At 37.1% G+C, this 20578-nt stretch overlaps 1 protein-coding gene across 3 annotated transcripts in view; it reads right to left on the bottom strand.

The window, feature by feature from the left end:
* The window catches only part of CHODL (chondrolectin), a 243683-nt gene that overhangs the window by 145360 nt on the left and 77745 nt on the right, over positions 1-20578 (bottom strand). The window contains exon 1 of one of the 3 annotated variants that reach the window (XM_033123021.1): positions 20411-20560. The exons of 1 other annotated variant lie outside the window; for it this stretch is intronic. In XM_033123021.1, coding sequence (XP_032978912.1) covers positions 20411-20466 — 56 coding nt within the window. In that variant the 5' untranslated portion in view covers positions 20467-20560. Of the gene's footprint in view, positions 1-20410; positions 20561-20578 lie in introns of those variants that run through there. One more of the 3 variants, XM_033123011.1, reaches the window with a different exon arrangement.

Below are 20578 nucleotides of genomic sequence, written 5' to 3'. Positions count from 1 at the left end.
AATGAGACATTCCCTCATTATGGTCTAAAAATCAGATATAAAATTATGTAATTTAAGAGAAAGAAAATTACTAGAGTCCCTCTTAAAATTGAGCCATTTCTGGCCTGAAAATCTTAGTTTACAGGAAGTGAAATGTTGCATATTTATGAAATAAGACTGGAAATCAAGTACATAACTTCCTAGCTTTTTAATAACCTGAAATAAAATATATAACCTTATATTTCACAGAAATGTAATGTAGTAGCATAAATCATGAGTTGGGGGTATAAAAAAAGAAATTTCAAGTTTCCAAATAAATTTAACTGTAACCCAGATTTAGAGTCAGCAATCAGTACCAAAATCATCCATAACCTCTCTAACAAAATTTGCTATGGATTTATATATTCGGTGGTCATTCAAATGTAACAAATAGTTGTCTTTCAAATTTTCCGATGAAGCAGCTAAATTGGAGTAGGTTGCTTATGTTAAATAGCAATGCATCATTATCAACTGTGGGCTTCCTCCTTCCCAAATGTGCCATCACATTATTCATGTTAAAAGTTTATTTTTAATGCATTTCTTAATATCCTCAAACAATTAACCAAAACTTCATTTGAGCTCTTCTTGCCAAGTAAAATGAAAATGCCATAGTCTCTCATAATCTATCAAATGGGTCTCCAATATTGCATTTCATGAGTGCCTCTGAATTATAAATGATCACTTGCTTTACTAAAACACTGATGCTCTCCTCCTAAGCTTCTTTAAAAATTTTCATGTAATGACCGTCTGCCTGATTCTTTACTTGGGCTTCATCAGCAACTTGACTGCAATCTCCAGGAGTGCCATGCTTTGATTAAAATCCTTCAGTTCTTATTAAATAACACTCTAATAATCTTATCAGGAAAGGCAGAATGCTACTGACACAAAATTTTAAGTATCCAAATACATATGGCATTCTCGATTCTCAAACATCCTTGCCTGAACTATGTGCATTATATATTAATCATAGAGGTGCATGTCTTTCATGCATTCATTTATTCATTAAATTCATTCATTTATTATACAATGATTTTTTTTTTTTAGTGTATGTTATGACCCAAGTACTTCATTAGGGCTTGAAGATACAAAGATGAAAGAGAAGGTCTATGCCCTCAGGAGGCTGAAAGTGCCTTCTAATACCTATTCCAACACAAGACTGATGATTATAGGTTGAATCAGAAAGCAGGCATGATTGACTACCGAGAGAATCTGTGCATATGTGAGTACATGTGTGTGTATACATGCCCTTGTATTCAAAAAGCATGATACAGCAAGATAATCATGATAGTATTAGTGGATACAAGCATCAATCCTTTCCATGGAGCTTAACCACAAAAACTGTCCTTCAGTTGACAGTGCAGTCATCGTTTTCAGGAACATGAGTTGTATTTGATTCCCAAAATGACCTTCACTCGGACAACACACAACAATGGAATAACCGCTAGTACCACATAACCAGTCATTTGAAGCCATGATTCTATTTTCACTAGTAGTAATATTCTTGTTTATTCTGCTTTCACTTAATTTAGTAACTATAAACAACTACTGAAATATCAATGAGGTAGACGCTCATTACACAGGTTTAATTCAGATTCATTTTTATTAATTTTACCAAAACCTATCAAATACCTAGTTTGTGTCCAGTATTGTATTAGGCACTGAGAATAAATTACGAAGTAAAAACTGACGAAGTCCGAGCCTTCTTGGAGCTCCCATGGGAGAGATTGGGCTTATTTAAGTATAACACAATTTAAAATAAGTTATAACTGTGGTGAGTGCTAACAAAGAAAGGCACCTTGAGGAACCTTTGACCCATGGCTGGAGGCCAAAGAAGGAATCTTAGAAAAAGTGAAGACTGATCTACAAGCTCAAGGAAGAGTAGAAGTATGAGGTGAAGAAGAGCTTGAGCATAAGAAAGGAGATCATCTATAAAAAGGGAATGACCTTTAGTGAGAAGCAACTGATGACCAAAATCACACTGAAGAATAGAGTGAACAGAGGATAGAAAGAAGGAGTGAGAAATGTGTGGGGTGTCGGGAGGGGAGAAGAGAGAGAGAGAGAGAGAGAGAGAGAGAGAGAGAGAGAGACACGCAGAGGAGGATGGTGGATACCAGGCTATGCTTGGGTCTGGAGGCTTTGTTCAAAATGTTGGTCTTTGTCCTAAGAGCAATGAGAATCCATTAAGGTATTTTTTTTTAGCTAGGTATTTTATTGAGGCATAATTGCCATTCAAAAATATTCAAAAATATTTAATGTATACAACTTGATGAGTTTAGAGATAACCATATACCCATGATACCAGCACCATACTCAATGCCATAAATGTATCTATTATCACTTCCAAGTTTCCTTCGACATCTTTCATTCAGTTACGTCTTTTGTGATAAGAACACGTAACATAAGATCTACCTCTTAGCAACTTTTTAAGCATAAGATATAGTACTGTAACAATGGGCACCGTGCTGTACAACAGCTCTCCGAGACTTTCTCATCTTGAAGAACTGAAACTTTCCACCCTTTGACCAGCACCTCCGTATTGCCCCCTTACCCTCCTACCCCCCGGTCCTGGCAATTACTTTCTACTTTCTGCTTCCATTGAGTTGCATTATTTTATATTCATCATATAAAGGAGATGATGTAGTATTTGTCCTTCTTTGGTAGCTTATTTCACTGAGCATAATGTCCTCCAGGTTCATCTACCAGGGGTGCCAAAAAAATGTATACAAGTGGATACTTTGGTCAACGTTGCTCAAGCAGTAGTTCACCATAATCAGAAGTGTCTGGATGCTGATGGTAACCACTTTGAGCACCTCTTGTAATTGCAGAAGTCAAACGTGACTTGTATTCATCTTTTGTTAAGTATTACAATTTTAATAGTCTTCCTTTCTTAAAATGTGTATATAGTTTTTGGCACCCTCTGTATATTGTCACAAATGGCAAGATTTCCACAGATAACTGCTTCTTCAAAGTGTTTTTTAAAGTAATATTCTTTATATAATTCTTTGAGTATATAAAAAAATTCTTTATATGTTTAGAAATTGCAAATATCCTGAATATATTTTAATTCACTATTATTTAACCAATCAAAACCTAAAATCTTCATAAAGATTTAATTTATTTTAAAACAGTTGTGATTATTTTTCTTTTTTTCTCAAATAGTGTATGCCTGGTGGGTTTCTTGTAAACACACCTATTTTTACCCCAAGGGCACATGATTGATTCTCTCTTAAATCAATTATTTTTCCCAGGGAAAAATCTGTATACAAATAGGGACAGTCTACTCTAAATTAATTAATGTCATGCTGTTCGTCTTCAATATATCTTCAGTAAATAAATGAAAGCAAGTCAGTAAAGTGTGGCAGATGCTTACAGAATCTTAATTACAAATTTCATTCTCCCACTGACAGTCTTCCAGCACTTTCTGCTATTTTCTTTGCATTCTTCTCTCTGAACTCTGAGTCAACCAGCAGATCTACATCAATTCTTTTGCTTTGCTCCTGAGGGATTCATGAATGATAAACACAGCTGGATTGTCAACAAAGGTCTAATCTGGAAACCAACTCTATCATCTCTCTTGTAAACATTTTTGGATCCATGCTAATTCCATCTTCAGTTCTCTGAAGCGCTGTTTCACTTCAACCATCATTTTTGGAACTTTCATCAAACTAGACATATCCTGTTGCTTTTGTCACTCTTTTTTGAGTTTTTTCTACATCATAATTGTAATTTCCTACATCATAAAGTAGTATTGTTTTTTCAAAATCAGAAGAAATGATGATTTTCCATAAGAGCTCCTTTTTTTCCCGTTGTTTTCTTGATCTAGATATTTTCCTTTCATAGTACAGGGTTTTTTTTGCATCAAAATTAACATGCCAACCCCCCAAACTTAGATCAGGGTCTGGCAGGTGCTTGTTATTTTCAGAAGTTTAAACTTTGTGCTGTTTGGTAAGGCTTTGTCAGTGAACTCACACTCTTTACCATTTTTACGGTCTGGTGATTCTTCATTTTTTACATTCCTTCTCTTCTTCTCTTTCCTCCTGTTGCTCCAATGCCAACTTCATTTGCCTTGTCTTTTATCAGGACTCAACCCAGGGGTTATGTCAGTTACAAACAACACAGGGCATGTGCCATGAGTCTATATTCAATGACTTCTTTTGATTATTATTTTACACTAAACACAGTACTTTATCATTTTCATTGTTTCAGATATCTGGCTTACATAAGTACTGAGAACCAATACAAGAGAACCACCTTTAACCTGCGTTATGTCAAGTTTAGACACAGTTAGCATAATGCACTATGACATTTAAAATTGACATCTTTTACACGTTTATATCTTCCGTGATGCCTACTTTTGTATTCGTTCCCATCATCACCATCATTGCTGCCACCAATACTACCGTAAACTGTGGAAAGTCTTTTGTTGATGCTCCCTCTGTTTTTACCCCATTCACTTCCAAAGTGCAGTTGTTTGAGCTAAAGATCTCATAATTTCAAAATCCATATTTAAAGGCTTTCACATAAGTTTGCTATTTTAAGAGCTTGTCTTTGAGAAACTAATTATATATAAAGTCTACTGTACTGGCTCTGACAATGATTCTTCCACTAAGAAACATTTTCATCCATTTCTTTTGTCATGTATTATTCATTCAACCTCTTCACCGAAACCCAATAATGCCTCTTTGTTACTTCCCTATAAGGTATAACATCGAGGTGTTTTCTCTCTTATTTTATTAATAAGATATACATGTGTTTGTACTGTTAGTATGTCCTGTGAATCTCCATTGAAGGGATTATCAAAATCATTATGAATTTTCTTTAGTAACGAAACTCACTTATAAAAGTTGTTTCCTACTTTTTTTTAATCACTTGACCCTGGAGTAAATAAACTATGATCAGCCTTCACCTATTTACCTTTCAGACGAGTGTCTGAAGCCTAGACACAGCCAAGCAATTTGAATCTGTTTCAGAGGTTCTCTCTCACCAAATAGTTAAGTCAGCTTCGGTAACGAACCCACTGCTCTGCTCTCTTCTTTTTGTTTCAAGGGACAAGATTTGCTATCGTATATTCTGTAATGCAGCAGTACTCAGGTCTTCAGATTGGCATTCCTTCCTGCTTTGGGCTGATCTGTACTTATCCTCATGGTGATTCAGCCAGTACAGAATCCTTCTGTGAGATGGATTCAGGTGCCACATCGTGTTCTATAGATGGTGATCCGATGGCAAGTGATCTAATCTCCAGACTCCCAGCTTTCCAGAATGTCACTGACCCTTTATTAAATTCTTCGATTGGTTTTAAATTTTAAAACTGTCACCTTGGGTACAGAAGAGAGTACTGGTTGGGAGGAGGCAAGAATGGATACAAAAAGATCAATTAGGAGATTGCCACATTGAGGAAATACTGGGGCCTTAGAAAAAGCACAGGTAAATGGGAAAGGAGAAATGTAGACAGGTTTAAGAAATATTAAGAACGGAAAAGATAATGGAATGATGGAATGACAATGGAATACAGGGCTAGGAGGAGAGAGGGAGTTTCAAGAATGACTCCTGGGGTTCTGACTCAGGTTATAGGATGAAGAATGTCATTATTCACTGAGACAGAGAGAGAGAGGGAGAGAGAGAGGGAGAGGGAGAGAGAGAGAGAGAGAGAGAGAGAGAGAGAGAGAGAGAGAGAGAGAGAGAGAGAGAGAATATTGGGAAAAGACTAGGTTTTGTAAACTGGGAGTGAATAGCAAACTGTAATATCATGAGTTTGAGTTTTAGAGTTATTGGACAGGTCTTTAGAGGATACAAGTTAAAAAGCTGACATCTGAATAAAGGTTATGGGGATCATTGAAGATGACCAGATGTATTAGTCTGCTCATGCTCCCATAACAAAATACCACAGATTGGGCACTTAACCAACAGACATTTATTCTCACAGTTATGGCAGCTAGAAGTCCATGATCAAGGTGCCTGCAAATTTGTTTTTGGGTGAGAGAGCCTTCTTCCTAGCTTGAAGACAGCTGCCTTCTCTCTGGTGCTCACATAGCCTTTCCTCTTCGTGGACAGAGACAGAGACACAGACAGAGAGAGCTCTTTTGTGTCTCTTCTTATAAAGACACTAATCCTATCTGGATGAGGGCATCACCCCTATGACCTTATTAACCTTAATTACTTCCTTAGAAGCCCCACCTCCAAATACAGCCACACTTAGGGTTAGGACTTAAACAAATGAATTTTGTGGGGACACAAACATTCAGTCCTCAACACCAGATCAGAGATGTAATTTTGCAAATTGTCCTTATGTTGATGGTGACTGAAGCAAGGAGAACTGACAAGACTACCTTGGGAGAGTATAAAACAAGGAAGAAAATAAAACTATTGCTGAACCTGGAGACATTATAAACTACTGCGTGGTTACGGGAGGATTATCCGGCAAAGGAGTCAAAGAATAAGCGGCGATAACAGGTGTAGTGAAAACTGTAAGCCTGGAATCAAGCAAAGAGAATGTTAGGTGCTCATAAAACGCCAGGAAAGAGTATAAACGAAAAAAAATACCCATTTTTTTTATATTTGGTGACACAGAAGTGGCTTTAGCTAGAGATATTTCAGAAAACAGGTGGGGCTATGAGATGGACTATAGTAGGTTAATAACAGTGTGGAAAAAAAAGAAGTTTGCCTGTGAAAGAGAGGAGAGATACAGGGGAAAGCATCGAGGATTAGGTAGGATTTCTGTTTTTAATGCCGGAGACTTAAATATGTTTTAAAGATGATGGGATAGGCAGAGCACAGAGGATTTTTAGGGTATTGAACTATTCTTTATGGTAGATACATATCGTTATACATTTGTCAAAACCCAGGGAATCTACACCACCAAAAGTGAACCCTAATGTAAACAAACTATGGACTTTGGGTCATTATGATGTGTCAGTGTAGGTTCACTGACTGTAAAACAATATGCTACTCTGGTGTGGGATGTTGCAGGTGGGGGAGGTTATGCATGTGTAGGTTTAGGGGGTATATGGGAATCTGTAATTTCCACTCAGTTTTGCTGTGAACCTAAAAATGCTCTCAAAAATAAAGTCTATGTTTAAAAATAAAAATGATGACAGCTATCCACTTGAAATACAGAGGAGGGAGAGGGAGAGAGATTAGATATACATGAGAAAGAGGGTGTGGTATTTGATGGAAAATGGAAGAAATAAATAGCCATATGAATAATGAAGGAGAAAATCCCAGTCATCTTTCCCCACTCAGCTCCCAGAATGCTGAGAGCCAGATCTTATCATCAAGGACAAGAACAGAAGATAATTTCCTGGAGATTGTGATTAGCCCAACAGGTAATACCTGAAGATACAGATGTAGGAGTTCCTCAATGTATGATCCTTCCAAATTGTCCTACAATAAAACTCTACATTGGGGACCCTACCTATACACTGAGAACTACCAAGCTGCTTTTATGAGCAGAAATATTAGACATTTGGGGAAAACTTCTAAAATAAAAGTTTGAAAATCAACAAACAGAAAAAATAAACCATGAAATGAAAAGAAACATAAAATAACTAACGTTAATATTCATAAAAAAAAACAGGGAAGATATTGCATTCATGAAACATTATTAAAAACATGATAACAGAAAGGAAAAACAAAATAACAAGGATGGGAGATAAGATTGAGGAAAACTCCCAGGTGAAGAATAAGAAGATAAAGAGATGAAAACTAGGAGAAAAAGAGAGGACAGAGCAGGACGTCTAACACTTGGAAAAGAAAAGATCCATAAAGAAATAACAGGAACTCATTAATGATAGAATTCCAGAAATTTTTCCAGATTTGAAGAACATGAAAAGAAAATTTTTCCAGATTTGAAGAACATGAGTTTTTGGATTATAAAGCCTCATAGAGTAACCATCCCTCTCCCACAAAAAAATAAATAAATAAATAAAAATAAAAGAACAAAATTAGGACTATGCCAAAACAAATCATTGTAAAATTTAGAACAGTAAGGACAAAAAATTTCTATAAGCTTTAAAAATATTAATTAATTAATTAATTAATTGAGACCTACATGAACAAAAATAATTTTTTAATTAGATTCAACTTTATTTCTTATTAAATTTGTTGGGGTGACATTGGTTAATAAAATTATATAGGTTTCAAGTGTACAATTCTATAATAATCATCCATATAAAGCATTGTGTGTTTACCACTCAAAGTCAAATCTTCCATCACCACATATTTGACCTCCTTTACCTTTTTCTACTCCCCCTTTCCCTCTGGTAACCATTAAATTGTTGTCCGTGTCTCTGAGTTTTTATTTGTTTGTTTGTTTTGTTCATTTGTTGCTTTCAGGTTTATATCCCACATACAAGTGAAATTATATGGTCCTCGACTTTCTATCTGACTTATTTCGCTTAGTATGATAATCTCAAAATTTGAAATGACTTCACAACAGCAACACTAGAGAAAATAGACACTGGAAAAAATGCTGTCAAAATTTCTGAAGGTTATTGATCTGTCAATTAGATTTCTATGTCCCTTCAAATTACAACAAGTAATGTAGGAGGACTGAAGAAAGACAGTTTCAGACACAAGAGGTATCAAAAATTATTTTACATACACCCTTTATCAAAAAACTACAAAAAAAAATCTAAGAACAAGAAAAGCATGGAAACAAGAGCTTCAAGAAAGGGTGGAAATTTACAAAGAATTCCCTGAGAAATGGGAAGGAAGATCACAAGATGTCAGTCAAGCATCTGGCAGAAAGGGCAACCATTCCAGATGGGAGAGTATGACACAATAGATAGAAAGAGAACTGTTATTATGTCTCCATCACACTTTCTTTTCACCTGAGGACAGAATGATCAGGTAATTCTAATCCAGAATCTTTTCTATACTTGGATTGTCATGATCATGTTCTATAAAATTCCTATTCTCCCACTATGTTCTGCTACCATGGAATAGCTGCAGACTGAGGAAATAGCAAGTATTATTTCAACATTGGTAGTGGCTTTCTAAACTAGCCAATTAGCCAAATTAAACTTGAATAATGTCCGGAGGCCAAATTAATAATGACAGTAACAAGCCATTAAAAAAAAAAAGGAAAAATTCTGTAAAATTTGCATTTAGTCTTCAATTTGATATTTTATTAGAACAACTTTTCTGTCACACAGCCAGCTGGCTTGGTTTTCCACCTCTCTGATCTCTCTCTCTCTCTCTCTCTCTATATATATATATATATATATATATATATATACACACACACACACACACACACACACACACATATATACACATATATATATAAATATACACACATACATTTTCATCACAGATATATATTACATATTATATATCATGTATGTGTGATAAGATATATGCATGATTTGATATGTGATATATCATATGATATATGATCATAAATTATAAAAGTATCATATAAATTTACCACATGACATTATATCACATGGGCTGCTTTCTTTGTGCTTTGCAGTCCTCAGAAATGCAATAGCTCTGCAAAGCAATCTATTACTTCCTGCAAAATTCCTTACCTACTCTGAATGTGTCTGTCACTCTACTTCTTTCAAATAAAGCAAAAGAAAATTTGTCCAAAATAAATATTAGGAGATTTCCTATTTTTCTCCAGAAATACGCTGCTGTTGACTTGCCTTTGCAAGACTATTTGAGAGTCTTCCAATAGACAGTGACCAAATGGAAGTTCAATTCTAAAATAGTAATCTCATTTGCTGAGAGGTCACTGTAAAATTTCGGTCCTTCCAGCCACCACAAATTAATCAGTGTCAGACCAGGTCAGTAATTTAAAGGAAACCAAACAAAACTATTTTGGCTACTTCTGCCATTAGAGATTCTGTAGGCAACAAAATGTCTTCTGAGGTCAAGGCAGAGCTGTAACATCAGCATTTCAATAAACAGTACTTTTGTTAGCAGTGCCAATAGCAATGATGTAAAGAACCTATACGATTCTTTGGCAAGAGAAAAAATATTTCCCCTTTTTATTCGCCAAATTTTATTTTATATTATTACATTGTTCCTCTTCTAGTATGTTTAGCTGTTCGTAACAGTCCATATTCCATTTCCTAAACTTTTGTGCAGAATTTTTCAGATGCAGCTAGCACAATTAACTCCTTCAGAGTGGGTTTCCTCTTGCATTCACCACTGATACATTGTATAGTTTCCATATCATATACACAAACCACAAAGAGCTTGGGCTTGAAAATTGCTTTATAAACCACATGAATATTAAACTTATTGAGATGCATGCAGTGTACCTAATGAGAAATTTAGTATACTCTGTGGTATTTTTCCTTCCTCAATATTTAAAAATCTATTTAGACATGTATTAAAGAAATACATATATTTCTAGGGGTCTAAAACTTTTAGGCCCTTAGCTTAAACTTCACAACCAGAGCACTCAGGTAGACAATCATATTAATGAAATCAAAAGTGACAAATTTAATTTACATGTTTCATGGAGAACCACTCTACACATGGGCGAGGAATGTTTCCTCCATTCAGGCCAGTGGTGGCACAAAGGTCTGATATGAGGAACAACTAGAGCCAGGCTAAATAGAAAAGATGAATCAGTGCTAGTCAAAAGATGGCAGTATGTTTGAGTGAAAGCACACGGAACACAATCCAGCTTCCCTAGCAAACCTTTTTATATCTATGGTACAAATTTCTAACAAAAACTGAGTGATTTCTTATCTAGTTAATTCTAACAAAATACAAACTCGGTGCTTTTAACAAAAGAACTGTCCAAGTATTTTGTCATTTACCAAAAAGAGAGACCAGACTATAAAATGCAACACAGCAATTTGAAAGGCAGTAAGCAGCCTTAGAAGTCAGAATCCCTAGGTACTAGCCCCAGTCCTTCCACTAACCAGTTGTGAGCTTGGCACATTTCACCTATTTGGAGCTTAGTTTCATCTGTAAAATGAAGAAATTAGAAAACAAATCCTTCAGGATTTTTTATACCACCCTATAAAATTAATCACTACTATTAGAAAAACAACTTAAATGCATGCCCTACTGATTATCACTACTCTTAGGTGAGTAAATGAAGATTAGACTTTGGTATGCACAAATATCAAGATTTCTACTGATCTATTCCTGATAAATTTCTGGTAAACCTCACTTTACTCCTGGGAGCAATTTAAACACTGGAAATAAAATCCTTCCTGCCAAATAAATTTCTGGAGAAGCTAAAAAAGTATAGCCAGTTTTTCCTACCTTTAAAATCATATCCGGCTGGCCTGGTGGCTCAGGTGGTTGGAGCGCCGTGCTCCTAACACCAAGGTCCCCGGTTCAATTCCCACATGGGCCAGTGAGCTGCGCCCTCTACAGCTAAGATTGTGAACAACAGCTCTCCCTGGAGCGAGGCTTCCGTGAGCAGCCAGAGGTTGGTGTGAGCTGCTGTGTGCTGCCGCGGGCTACCGTGTGCTGCCATGAGTGGCTGGTGGCCGGCAGCTATCGTGAGTGGCCGGCAGCTGGTGAGAGCTGCCATGAGCTGCTGTGAGCATCCGACTGATGACGGGCAACCGACTGCCTCAGCCGGGGAGAGCACAAGGCTCATCATACCAGCGTGGGCCAGTGTGCTGTGTCCTACACAACTAGACTGAGAAACAACGGCTTGAACTGGAGTGGGGGGGGCGGAAGAAGGAGGAAAAAAAATCATATTCAACTCTTTATCATATCTACATATCTACTATATGAGATGCTCTATAATATACCCTTTGACTCTTAAGTCCACATTTTTATTTACATGAGATTCTAGTTTATTTTCCTGGTCACTGTTTTTCATTATAAAGTATTCTCTTCATTATAAAAATGAAGAAACATTTTAAAATAAGAAAAGAACTTTTCTCAATTTATGGAAATACAAGATTCTTTTTAAGGGCCCAATAGTTTGGAGTAAGCCAAATGATTTATTTTCTTCATGAACAGCAAACTTTTGATCATCCTATCTTTCTGCCTAGAATACTAAATATTCAAGAAACTGTTAATAGGGAGTCTTTACTAAATCACTAAATCACTGAAGCCACAGGAGCCAAACATTTCTTAACATCTCTGCCAGATTCACAGTTTGCAAAGTCACACTAAGCACTTTGCTTGACACTTTCATGTAAGTTCTAAAATACAGTTCTATTACACTTCTAAAATCGAGTATGACAGTCTTCAGTTTCAAATAATTTGACACTGAGATGTTAAATTTACCCCTCCAGCCATCTTTAATGACAACGTCATCAGATTAGATAGAAACACAGAGATGAAACCCTTTGACTGAGTCAGGTATCCATATGACGGATAAGTTTCCAGTATCTACTCCACTGTATAGGAAAAAAAAAAACAAAGGCTGTACCTAACCCTTCAGTCAAACCTTAATTTAAAAGCAAGTTATTTAAGCCCACAGGTACCACTTTAATTCCGAGCCTCTAGTGGTCATTATATAATGGGTATAGTTTTGCTCCAACTTCAAACATTTTTTTTTCTTTTTTGCTTTCATAACATGATCCTACTTGAGCAACTCTACAGCCCTCCTAGAATAACCTATAGGCACCTCAAACTCAACAGGAACAAACCTAAACTCTTAGATCTCAACACCCCTTCCCAACCCCACTCCCTATGTAAATCTACCTCCACCCTAGTCTCACAGCACACGGCACTAACATCTCTTCAGCTGTTCAAACCTGTCATTCCTGGTTCTACACTCTCATTACATCCACCTTATCTGCAAGTCTTGTCATGTCTACCCTTCAAATACATCTTGAATCTAACTACTTCACTCATCTGCACTACTACTACCTTTATCCCGTCCACCATAACTACCTTTATCCCATCCGCCCTGAACTACCTTTAAATGGGTTCCCTGTGTCCACTTCATCCCTCTCCATCCACATCACAGCAGCCTGGGTAAGATTTTCAAAACAGAAATCCCTTTCTTGCTTAAACATAAACAAGGGCTGTATATTGCAGTTCACATAAAATCCAAACTCCTTTCCGAGGCCTACAAGGCTATACAAATCCAAACACCTGAGGACCTTCCAACCTCTCATTTCACAATCCTTCACTCACTATGCTTTGACCATGCTGACCGCCTTCAGTTTTTCAAACATAGGCTCGCACCTCTCAAAGCAAATGCCCCTCCACAGAGGTACTTTTCCTAAGGACCTCATCGAAGCAGGTTTCCCACACTTCCTCCCCAGCCTGTTGACGTTCACCACACGTTCTTTTCATTGCCTTAGTAGCACTTACCGTATTTAAATATGTACCTGTTTGCTTGCTTAACTCTTAACTGACTTTTTCCTCCATTAAACTGCTAGCTCCATAAGGGCAGACCCCGTCTCTACTGGATCTCCTGTGCCTAGATGGGTGCTGATGCCTAGTAGGAGCTCAACAAATTGTGGTAGACGTGTGAGTGACATTGGCATCATGGGCTAAATTGTGTCTCCCCGAGATTCATACGAGGTGTGATCAAACAATATGGTGAATGTTTAAATTAAAAACAATTTATTAAAGTGAAAGACACATTGCCATTAGTCACCCTCAAAATACTCCCCCTCGCTTCGAACATGCTTCTCCCATCATTCTTGCCACTTTCTGAAGCAGTTCTGGAAGTCCTCTTTCGTGAGTGTCTTTAGTTGCGCTGTTATGGCTGCCTCGATGTCATGAATTGATTCATAATGTTTACCTTTCTTGGTCATTTTAACTTTGCAGAAGAGCCAGATGTCACATGGTGCCAGATCTGGTGAATAAGGTGAATGAGGACACACCATAATGTTTTTATGAGACAGAAATTGCCATATGCCAGAAGCGACGTGTGACACGGAGCATTGTCATGATGGAGGATGATTTATGGCACACTTTAAAACATACCTTATCTCATCCATATCTCACACCCGACTAACTGCACCAAATAAGTTGAAACTCGTCACACACTGTTACAGGACGTGCCACTTCCCATATTGAAGATCCCTGCCTTTCGGTTGGATGGCACTTGGCAGCAGCATTCACTGTATTGTTTATCACACCTCGTATGTTGAAGTCCTAATTCCAATGACCTCAGAATGTAACGATGTTAGGAGACAAGGTCTTCAAGAAGGTGATTAAGTTAAAATGAGGGCATATGGGTGGGTCCTAATCCAATCTGACTGGTGTCCTTATAAGTAGAGGAGATTTGGTCACAAGAAGAGACAGGGATGCACAGAGAGAGAGAAAAGACCCTGGGAGGGCACAGCAAGAAGGGAGCCATCTGCAGGCCATTGGGAGAGGCTCCAGAACACTTCAAACCTTCCAACACTTTGATATTGGACTTCTAGCCTCCATAACTGTAAGAAAACAAATTTCTATTGTTTAAGCCATCCAGTCTGTGATATTTTTTGTTTTATGGTAGCCTTAGCAAACAAATACACTTGGAATTATAATGTAAATAGAAAAACAAATCACATTATATTCCTAAGTAACATTGTTATGTATTTGAGTCATGTTTGATCTGGAATTCATAGTTACAACACAGCATAATGTGAATTCCAGATCTGTGCATTAGCTACTCAACCTGGTAAAGAAATACAGATAAATTCCAAAGTTTCCACGGGGATTTGGTAAACTTCTAAAATTTTCCACAATGACTTGTCAAACTTATTCATTATCTGCAAAAATGACAATTTGGACTAATATCATGCTTCCATAACACATGAAGGTCAGCCGCATCTGCTGATAAGATTATTCAAGAGTGTCACCATCAGCCATTACCGAAGCTGAAGCTTACAGACTGTGCTCTGTTTATAGTGCAAAGACTACACAAGAACAACATAGGTCATAAAAATTCTTTCCGAAGAGAAAACAGTAATTTTATATAGTTCTGTAATTGCGTTCATCTCAATTTTCTATTTTAGAATGACTAAATAATAAGCAAGTATTCTTTAGTCTCATGTGAAAATCATTACAAACCAATTTTTTTTCAAATTTTGGAAATCCTGAATATTAAAAGAAATCTGTAGCCAGTATGCTTCTATAGGTCTAAAACGGGCTGTGGAGAGTGGGCTGCATTTCTGCATCCCACCCTCACTAATTTAAAAATGGATGTCAAACAGAGATGATACATATGGTAACAACTCTAACTCTTGTAAATATAAAATGGATCCAGAAAAAGATTTTTAGTCTACAGCATTACCAGTATTTTTAGGCAGTTCTGATGATTATAATTACTCATGTTAAAGCATTATTTCACCACTTGGCACGCCACTCATTTTGAAGTTCAAAGGTTACAAACCAGATTTTGTCACAGATTTAATACATATTACAGAAAGCTTGCCAATTTTTTGCCCACAAGGTTCAATGGATTTCAGAATTTTTGTTTCTCTTTTTTCCATTGTGCTGCTTTTTTTTTCCAGCTCTTTAAAGACAGGGGTTTTCTAAATTCATGGATATACAAACAATATACCAAACAAGATGTTGCTATTAAAATTCATAGATCCTCATGCTTAATTTCTCCAATGATGTCTCTCTCTGTCGCTCTCTCTCTCTGTCTCTCTCTCTTTGTCTCTCTCTCTCTCTCTCTCTCTGTCTCTCTCTCTCTCTTTCTCTTTCTCCCCTCTTTTCTCCCCCCCCCCTTTTTATTCTCCTACCCAAACTGCCTAACCAGGAATTATTTTACAAAGGAAAAATATTTTAAAATTACAAAATCCCATACTATTTTCACAAAAATGTTGGAGTTGAATAGTTCCTTCAGAACTTTCGCTTCTATTTGGGGTTAATGTTTGTCATAGTCATCTTTCATCAAACCAGGTGATCACACCAGGTAGCATGCTGCCTAAATGGATAGCTTTTCTCCAAGTTTCTCTCTATTATACATCTGTTTCCCCTGCGAGGAGATCAGCTACCCATACTCTTAGTACATATAATGGTTGAGCTTGATTTCAGCCAAAATGAGGCCAGAAGGACTACTATATATGGCACTCTGGCCTTTCCCAGTATTATTGGTTTTATATTTACTGCAATGGTGAATGTGGGAAGGGCCCATTGTGTGTTCTTCCCAGATCAGAGAGGAGCTACCCTACTATCTCCTACCCAGGCAAAAATACTTTAAGCAATCTAAAGTGATTAAGTTGGTATATAAAGTTAGAACCCATAGAAAGGAGTTGAACATATTTTGATAGTTGAAAAGATTCCATTTTAATATAAAAATGTATATTCAAAGAGGGAACACCATATTCAAACCTGTGGCTCCTAGACACTGTATCCTTCATTTTACATTAAATAATCTCTCTCTTCCAATTATCACTGGCAGGCTTCCTATATATCTTCTATTACTATAGCAACAAAGTAGTTCAGTTAATCTAATTAGGCAATATTCAATTACCTGTGTTAGGGGAAAAAGATATACTTTCTCTTTCTGCCAGAGTCATTATTGATTAAGTGGAGAAGGGTTAGAAAGAGCACCTATAAGCCCAGATTTTCAGGCTTCTTGAGCCAAGATTAAAGTAGAGTTTGGGCAAAAAGTTGATTCTTGCATTTCTTCTAGTTGGTGGCCTAAGCACTCAAGTAAATCACCAAGTTCAGCAAATTCTCACTTTGGGGGGAATCACTTGAAATGCTGTCATGCAAGTTAGCCCTAAACTTATAATTACACTATCTGACCTGTGAATTGGTGTAGAAATATCAAATCTGGAGACATGAAAATTAACTTGGCTCTTGGAACCTTGCCCCGAAAGAACATTAGTCTCTCTAATAATAAATGAAGGCAAGAAATAATTACTTCAGTGCTAGTAGTTGTGAAGTGATGTCCCCAAGAGATAAAATAGTTACCTTGTGAGAACTAAACTAAGAAAATCAAGTCACCATTAAATGTTAAAGGACACATTCATTATTTGAGCAATACACAAGTGCAATTAATCAGGCTTTTGGCAACACGTGCTGCTAAACAATATTTCCATTTGGATTTTTAAACCTTAATTATGTTCTAAGGGATTCCTGATTTCCACCCTCAACAGAGGGTACCTTTTTCTCTACTAGTGACTGCCATTTCAATAAACAACTTTATTGCTACTCATTTGTTTGCAATAAAATCTCAGAAGTCATCTTCGATTCCTCTCATCCAATCCATTATTAAGCCCTGTCATTTCTATCTCAAAATGTATCTCAATCTGGTCCCCTCACTCCATCTCTAGGACAACTTGACTTGTTTGGGTCACCATCACCTCTCGGTTGGTCAACAACTGTAGTCTTCCTGTTTCACTCTCTTTACCTGACAACCCATCTCCACACTGTAGCTTAAATGTAGCCCAAATGACGCTCTACATTAATACCCATCCATCAATGGCTTCCCACGTCTCTTACAATAAAATCCCACTTCCTTCTCATGGTCTACCCAACCCTTCAAAATTTGGCTTCTGCCTGATTCTAATCCCTTCTCAGTCTCCTCCACCTGCTCACTTTGTGACCTCCTTTATGTTCCTCAAAAAATGCCAAGTGTATTAGTTTCCTGAGGCTGCCAAGACAAATTACCAAAAATGGGTGGCTCAAAAACACAGAAATCTATTCTCTCATAGTTTTGGAGGCCAGAAGCTTACAATCAAGTTGTTGGCAGGGCTGCGCTTCCCCTGAAGGCTCTAGGGCACAATCCTTCCTTGCCCCTTTTTAGCTCCTGGTGGTTCCAGGTGTTCCTTGGTTTGTCTCTGCCTCTGCCTTCACATGACCTTCTCCCCTGTGGTTTTGTCTTCTCCTCTTCTGTCTGCTATAAGGACACTTTTTGCTGAGTGTAGTCAATCCAAAATGATCTCATCTCAAGGTCCTTACCTTTATTAAATCTGCAAAGACTCTTTCCAAATAAGGTCATATTCACAGATTTTGGAGCATGCACAATTCCTTTTCGAAGCCACCATTCAGCCCAGAATACTAAGGGTTTTTCACCTTTAGGCCTTTGTAATTCTTGTTTCCTCCACAAGAAGCACTCTCCTCTCAGAACTGGACTCATCATTTAGGTCTCACCTGAAATATGGCACACTGTCCTGACTTAGTCCTTCCTTGGCCATCCTACTCAAAATGGCCTCCCTTTTTTACTTTTTCTCCTCATCGCGCTGTATGTTACCATCACAGCATTCATCTAAACATAGGAAGTTTGTCCTTTGTATTTACTTTCTATTGTCTGTCTCTCACATGCTAATGAAATCTCCATGAGGGTGTAGGGCCTGTCTGTCTCACTCGCTCCTGAGTCCCTGGCACCTAGCACAGTGCCCAGCATGTAATAACTGCTCAGTAAATATTTATTGAATAATAAATTTAGTCCTCACAGCAACTACATGAAGTAGGACGAAATCAGCCATCTGAGGATGGCTTGGAGATAGGCTAGCTCACAAATTAAATCTGTATCTAACTAAGAGGACCAGGACACAATCTCCAAAACACATGACTGAGTTACTATTGATATACTAAAAGGTTGTTTAATCAATTATATTGAAATTTCTCAACCGAAGAAAAAGTCTTTTTCCCCCTTACATCAATAGAAATAAGCTAATCTTGTCATCAAGAAAGTGGGAAGCCCTAAACCAGGAAAACTGCTATTTCCAGTGTGTTTCCAGAAGGCTCCAGGTTGCTCTTTTAAGGATCACAGAGTCAGGACTGGGGATATGATTTGCGGGGCTCAGTGCAAAGTGAAAATACAAGGCCACTTGTTAGAAGAGCAGGAAAATGCGTCACTAAAGGTACTAGAAAAATTAGGTATTTCCTTTCTTCTCTGGATGGTCATGGTGTTTTTCATTTACTATTTAATGTCTAAGTGAAGAAAAATTAATGTTTTAAATTATTAGCATGTATTTTACTGTTGTTTATATTGTAATATTATGCAATGTTATTTTTAAATGTAAATATAAGAGCATTTAACTTATACGTTAAACCATTAAAATTACATTTGATGTAGCTCATACACACGTCTATTTCATTCTTAAGAGAAAAGTGGAAACACGGCACAAAACTAACTCAACTGTTTTTATTTCACTTCTTAATACATGCACATTTTATCAACACTTTCTAGTTTCAGCTTATTGATGAGTGAGAAAACACTGAAATGAAAAGGAATTACAGGTTGCTCTATTTTCTTCCTTCTGTCACCATTTTCAGCTGAGTAGCTAACACAGGGGAGTAATTTGAGTAAGAAAGAATATAATAGAGTTCCTTGGTTGTTTGTGTTTCTCATAACACCACTGCCTTTTTTCTGCATTCTAAGCCAGTTCTGGTTAGAACAGAAAGTGCAGCCTTTTGGGCTGTCAGTGCCCTGCTTACTCAGTACAAGTAACAAGCTATGAGTCGCTCTGAACTCCCAAACATCATGGGCCCCCTGGAAGTCTATGTTCATGGAGCATCTTGAATGAATTGTAGCAATGAAGTGACAAGAAACAGCAGAAACACATACTGCATGTATGTCCTCTGCTCACGGACATCTCCATTGGCCCATCAGACTTCACTTACAACACACAAGTTCAACGACAACATTATTAAGAATTTCAAGACTACATCAGCAGAGCATTAAACCAAGAGTGGGTACCTTCCGAGTGAGGGCCCTGTATGACCACATGTCTTTGAAGTCAACCCTGCAATGAGTATTCTAGTATTCTAGGCCAACAATCTCGTACCGTGGAGATGGATTCATCTAGAAATCATCTCAGTGACCTGAATAATTAGGAAGATGCAACCAATTTCTCTTGCACCTATGATGCAATCTTACAATTCTAATTTGTCATTCCATATCCACTTTTTTCCAAGTAGCAAAGAGTAATTCATTCACTCAGAAGTTAAATTTCTCACTATAATTTAATATTGTCATTTTGGTGGATGCATAAGACTTATGAAACAAAGATAATGACCAGAACTTGATCATCCCTAAATACACTGCCAAAATCAAGTTTTCTGAACCAATAAAAATAAATATTACATAATGACCAACGCTGATACATTGAAAATTCAACAATGCCGCATATCCTCTCCAAACAACCATCCAAGATCCATGTCTCCCTTATTTCTTGAACTCAAAATAATTTTTCTCCTAAAATATTGTACATGGAAGCTTGCTAATATCAAGTGACACTAACAATGTGACATGAAGCACATTTTTAACAAAATGTTTAACTTCTTGGTAAGTTGTTGGATATGTGGAATAAAGGAAAGATCACTTAGCCGTGATTTTGCTCATCTGAATTGGAGTTTCCAGATCTGCTTCATGTTGGCAGGATAACAACAGCAAGTTTTAAAACTCCCCTATGCTTTAAATTCCTCATTTGCAAAATACGGGTTTTTAAAATAAATCATCACTAATATCCCTTCCTGATTTAGAATTCTACAATTCTATAGTACCCGAGAAACAAACTAATAACAAAAAAAGCATATGCCTTTATCACCATACCTTTGATGCATGCACATGCCTCCCATACATCTTGTGGGTCCCAAAGATGAGGTCATCACCAAGGGGCTGAAGGGTATTTTCAGAGGAAGGTGAGTATAAAAGGGTCATTCATCCGAGGTGTAATTAGCAAAGATGTATTTACATCTGTGCCATGTTCGGAAAATTCTT

Source organism: Rhinolophus ferrumequinum, chromosome 2 (assembly GCF_004115265.2).
Source record: "Rhinolophus ferrumequinum isolate MPI-CBG mRhiFer1 chromosome 2, mRhiFer1_v1.p, whole genome shotgun sequence".
NCBI classification, from domain to species: domain Eukaryota; kingdom Metazoa; phylum Chordata; class Mammalia; order Chiroptera; family Rhinolophidae; genus Rhinolophus; species Rhinolophus ferrumequinum.
This window is presented reverse-complemented; position numbering and strand designations above follow the sequence as displayed.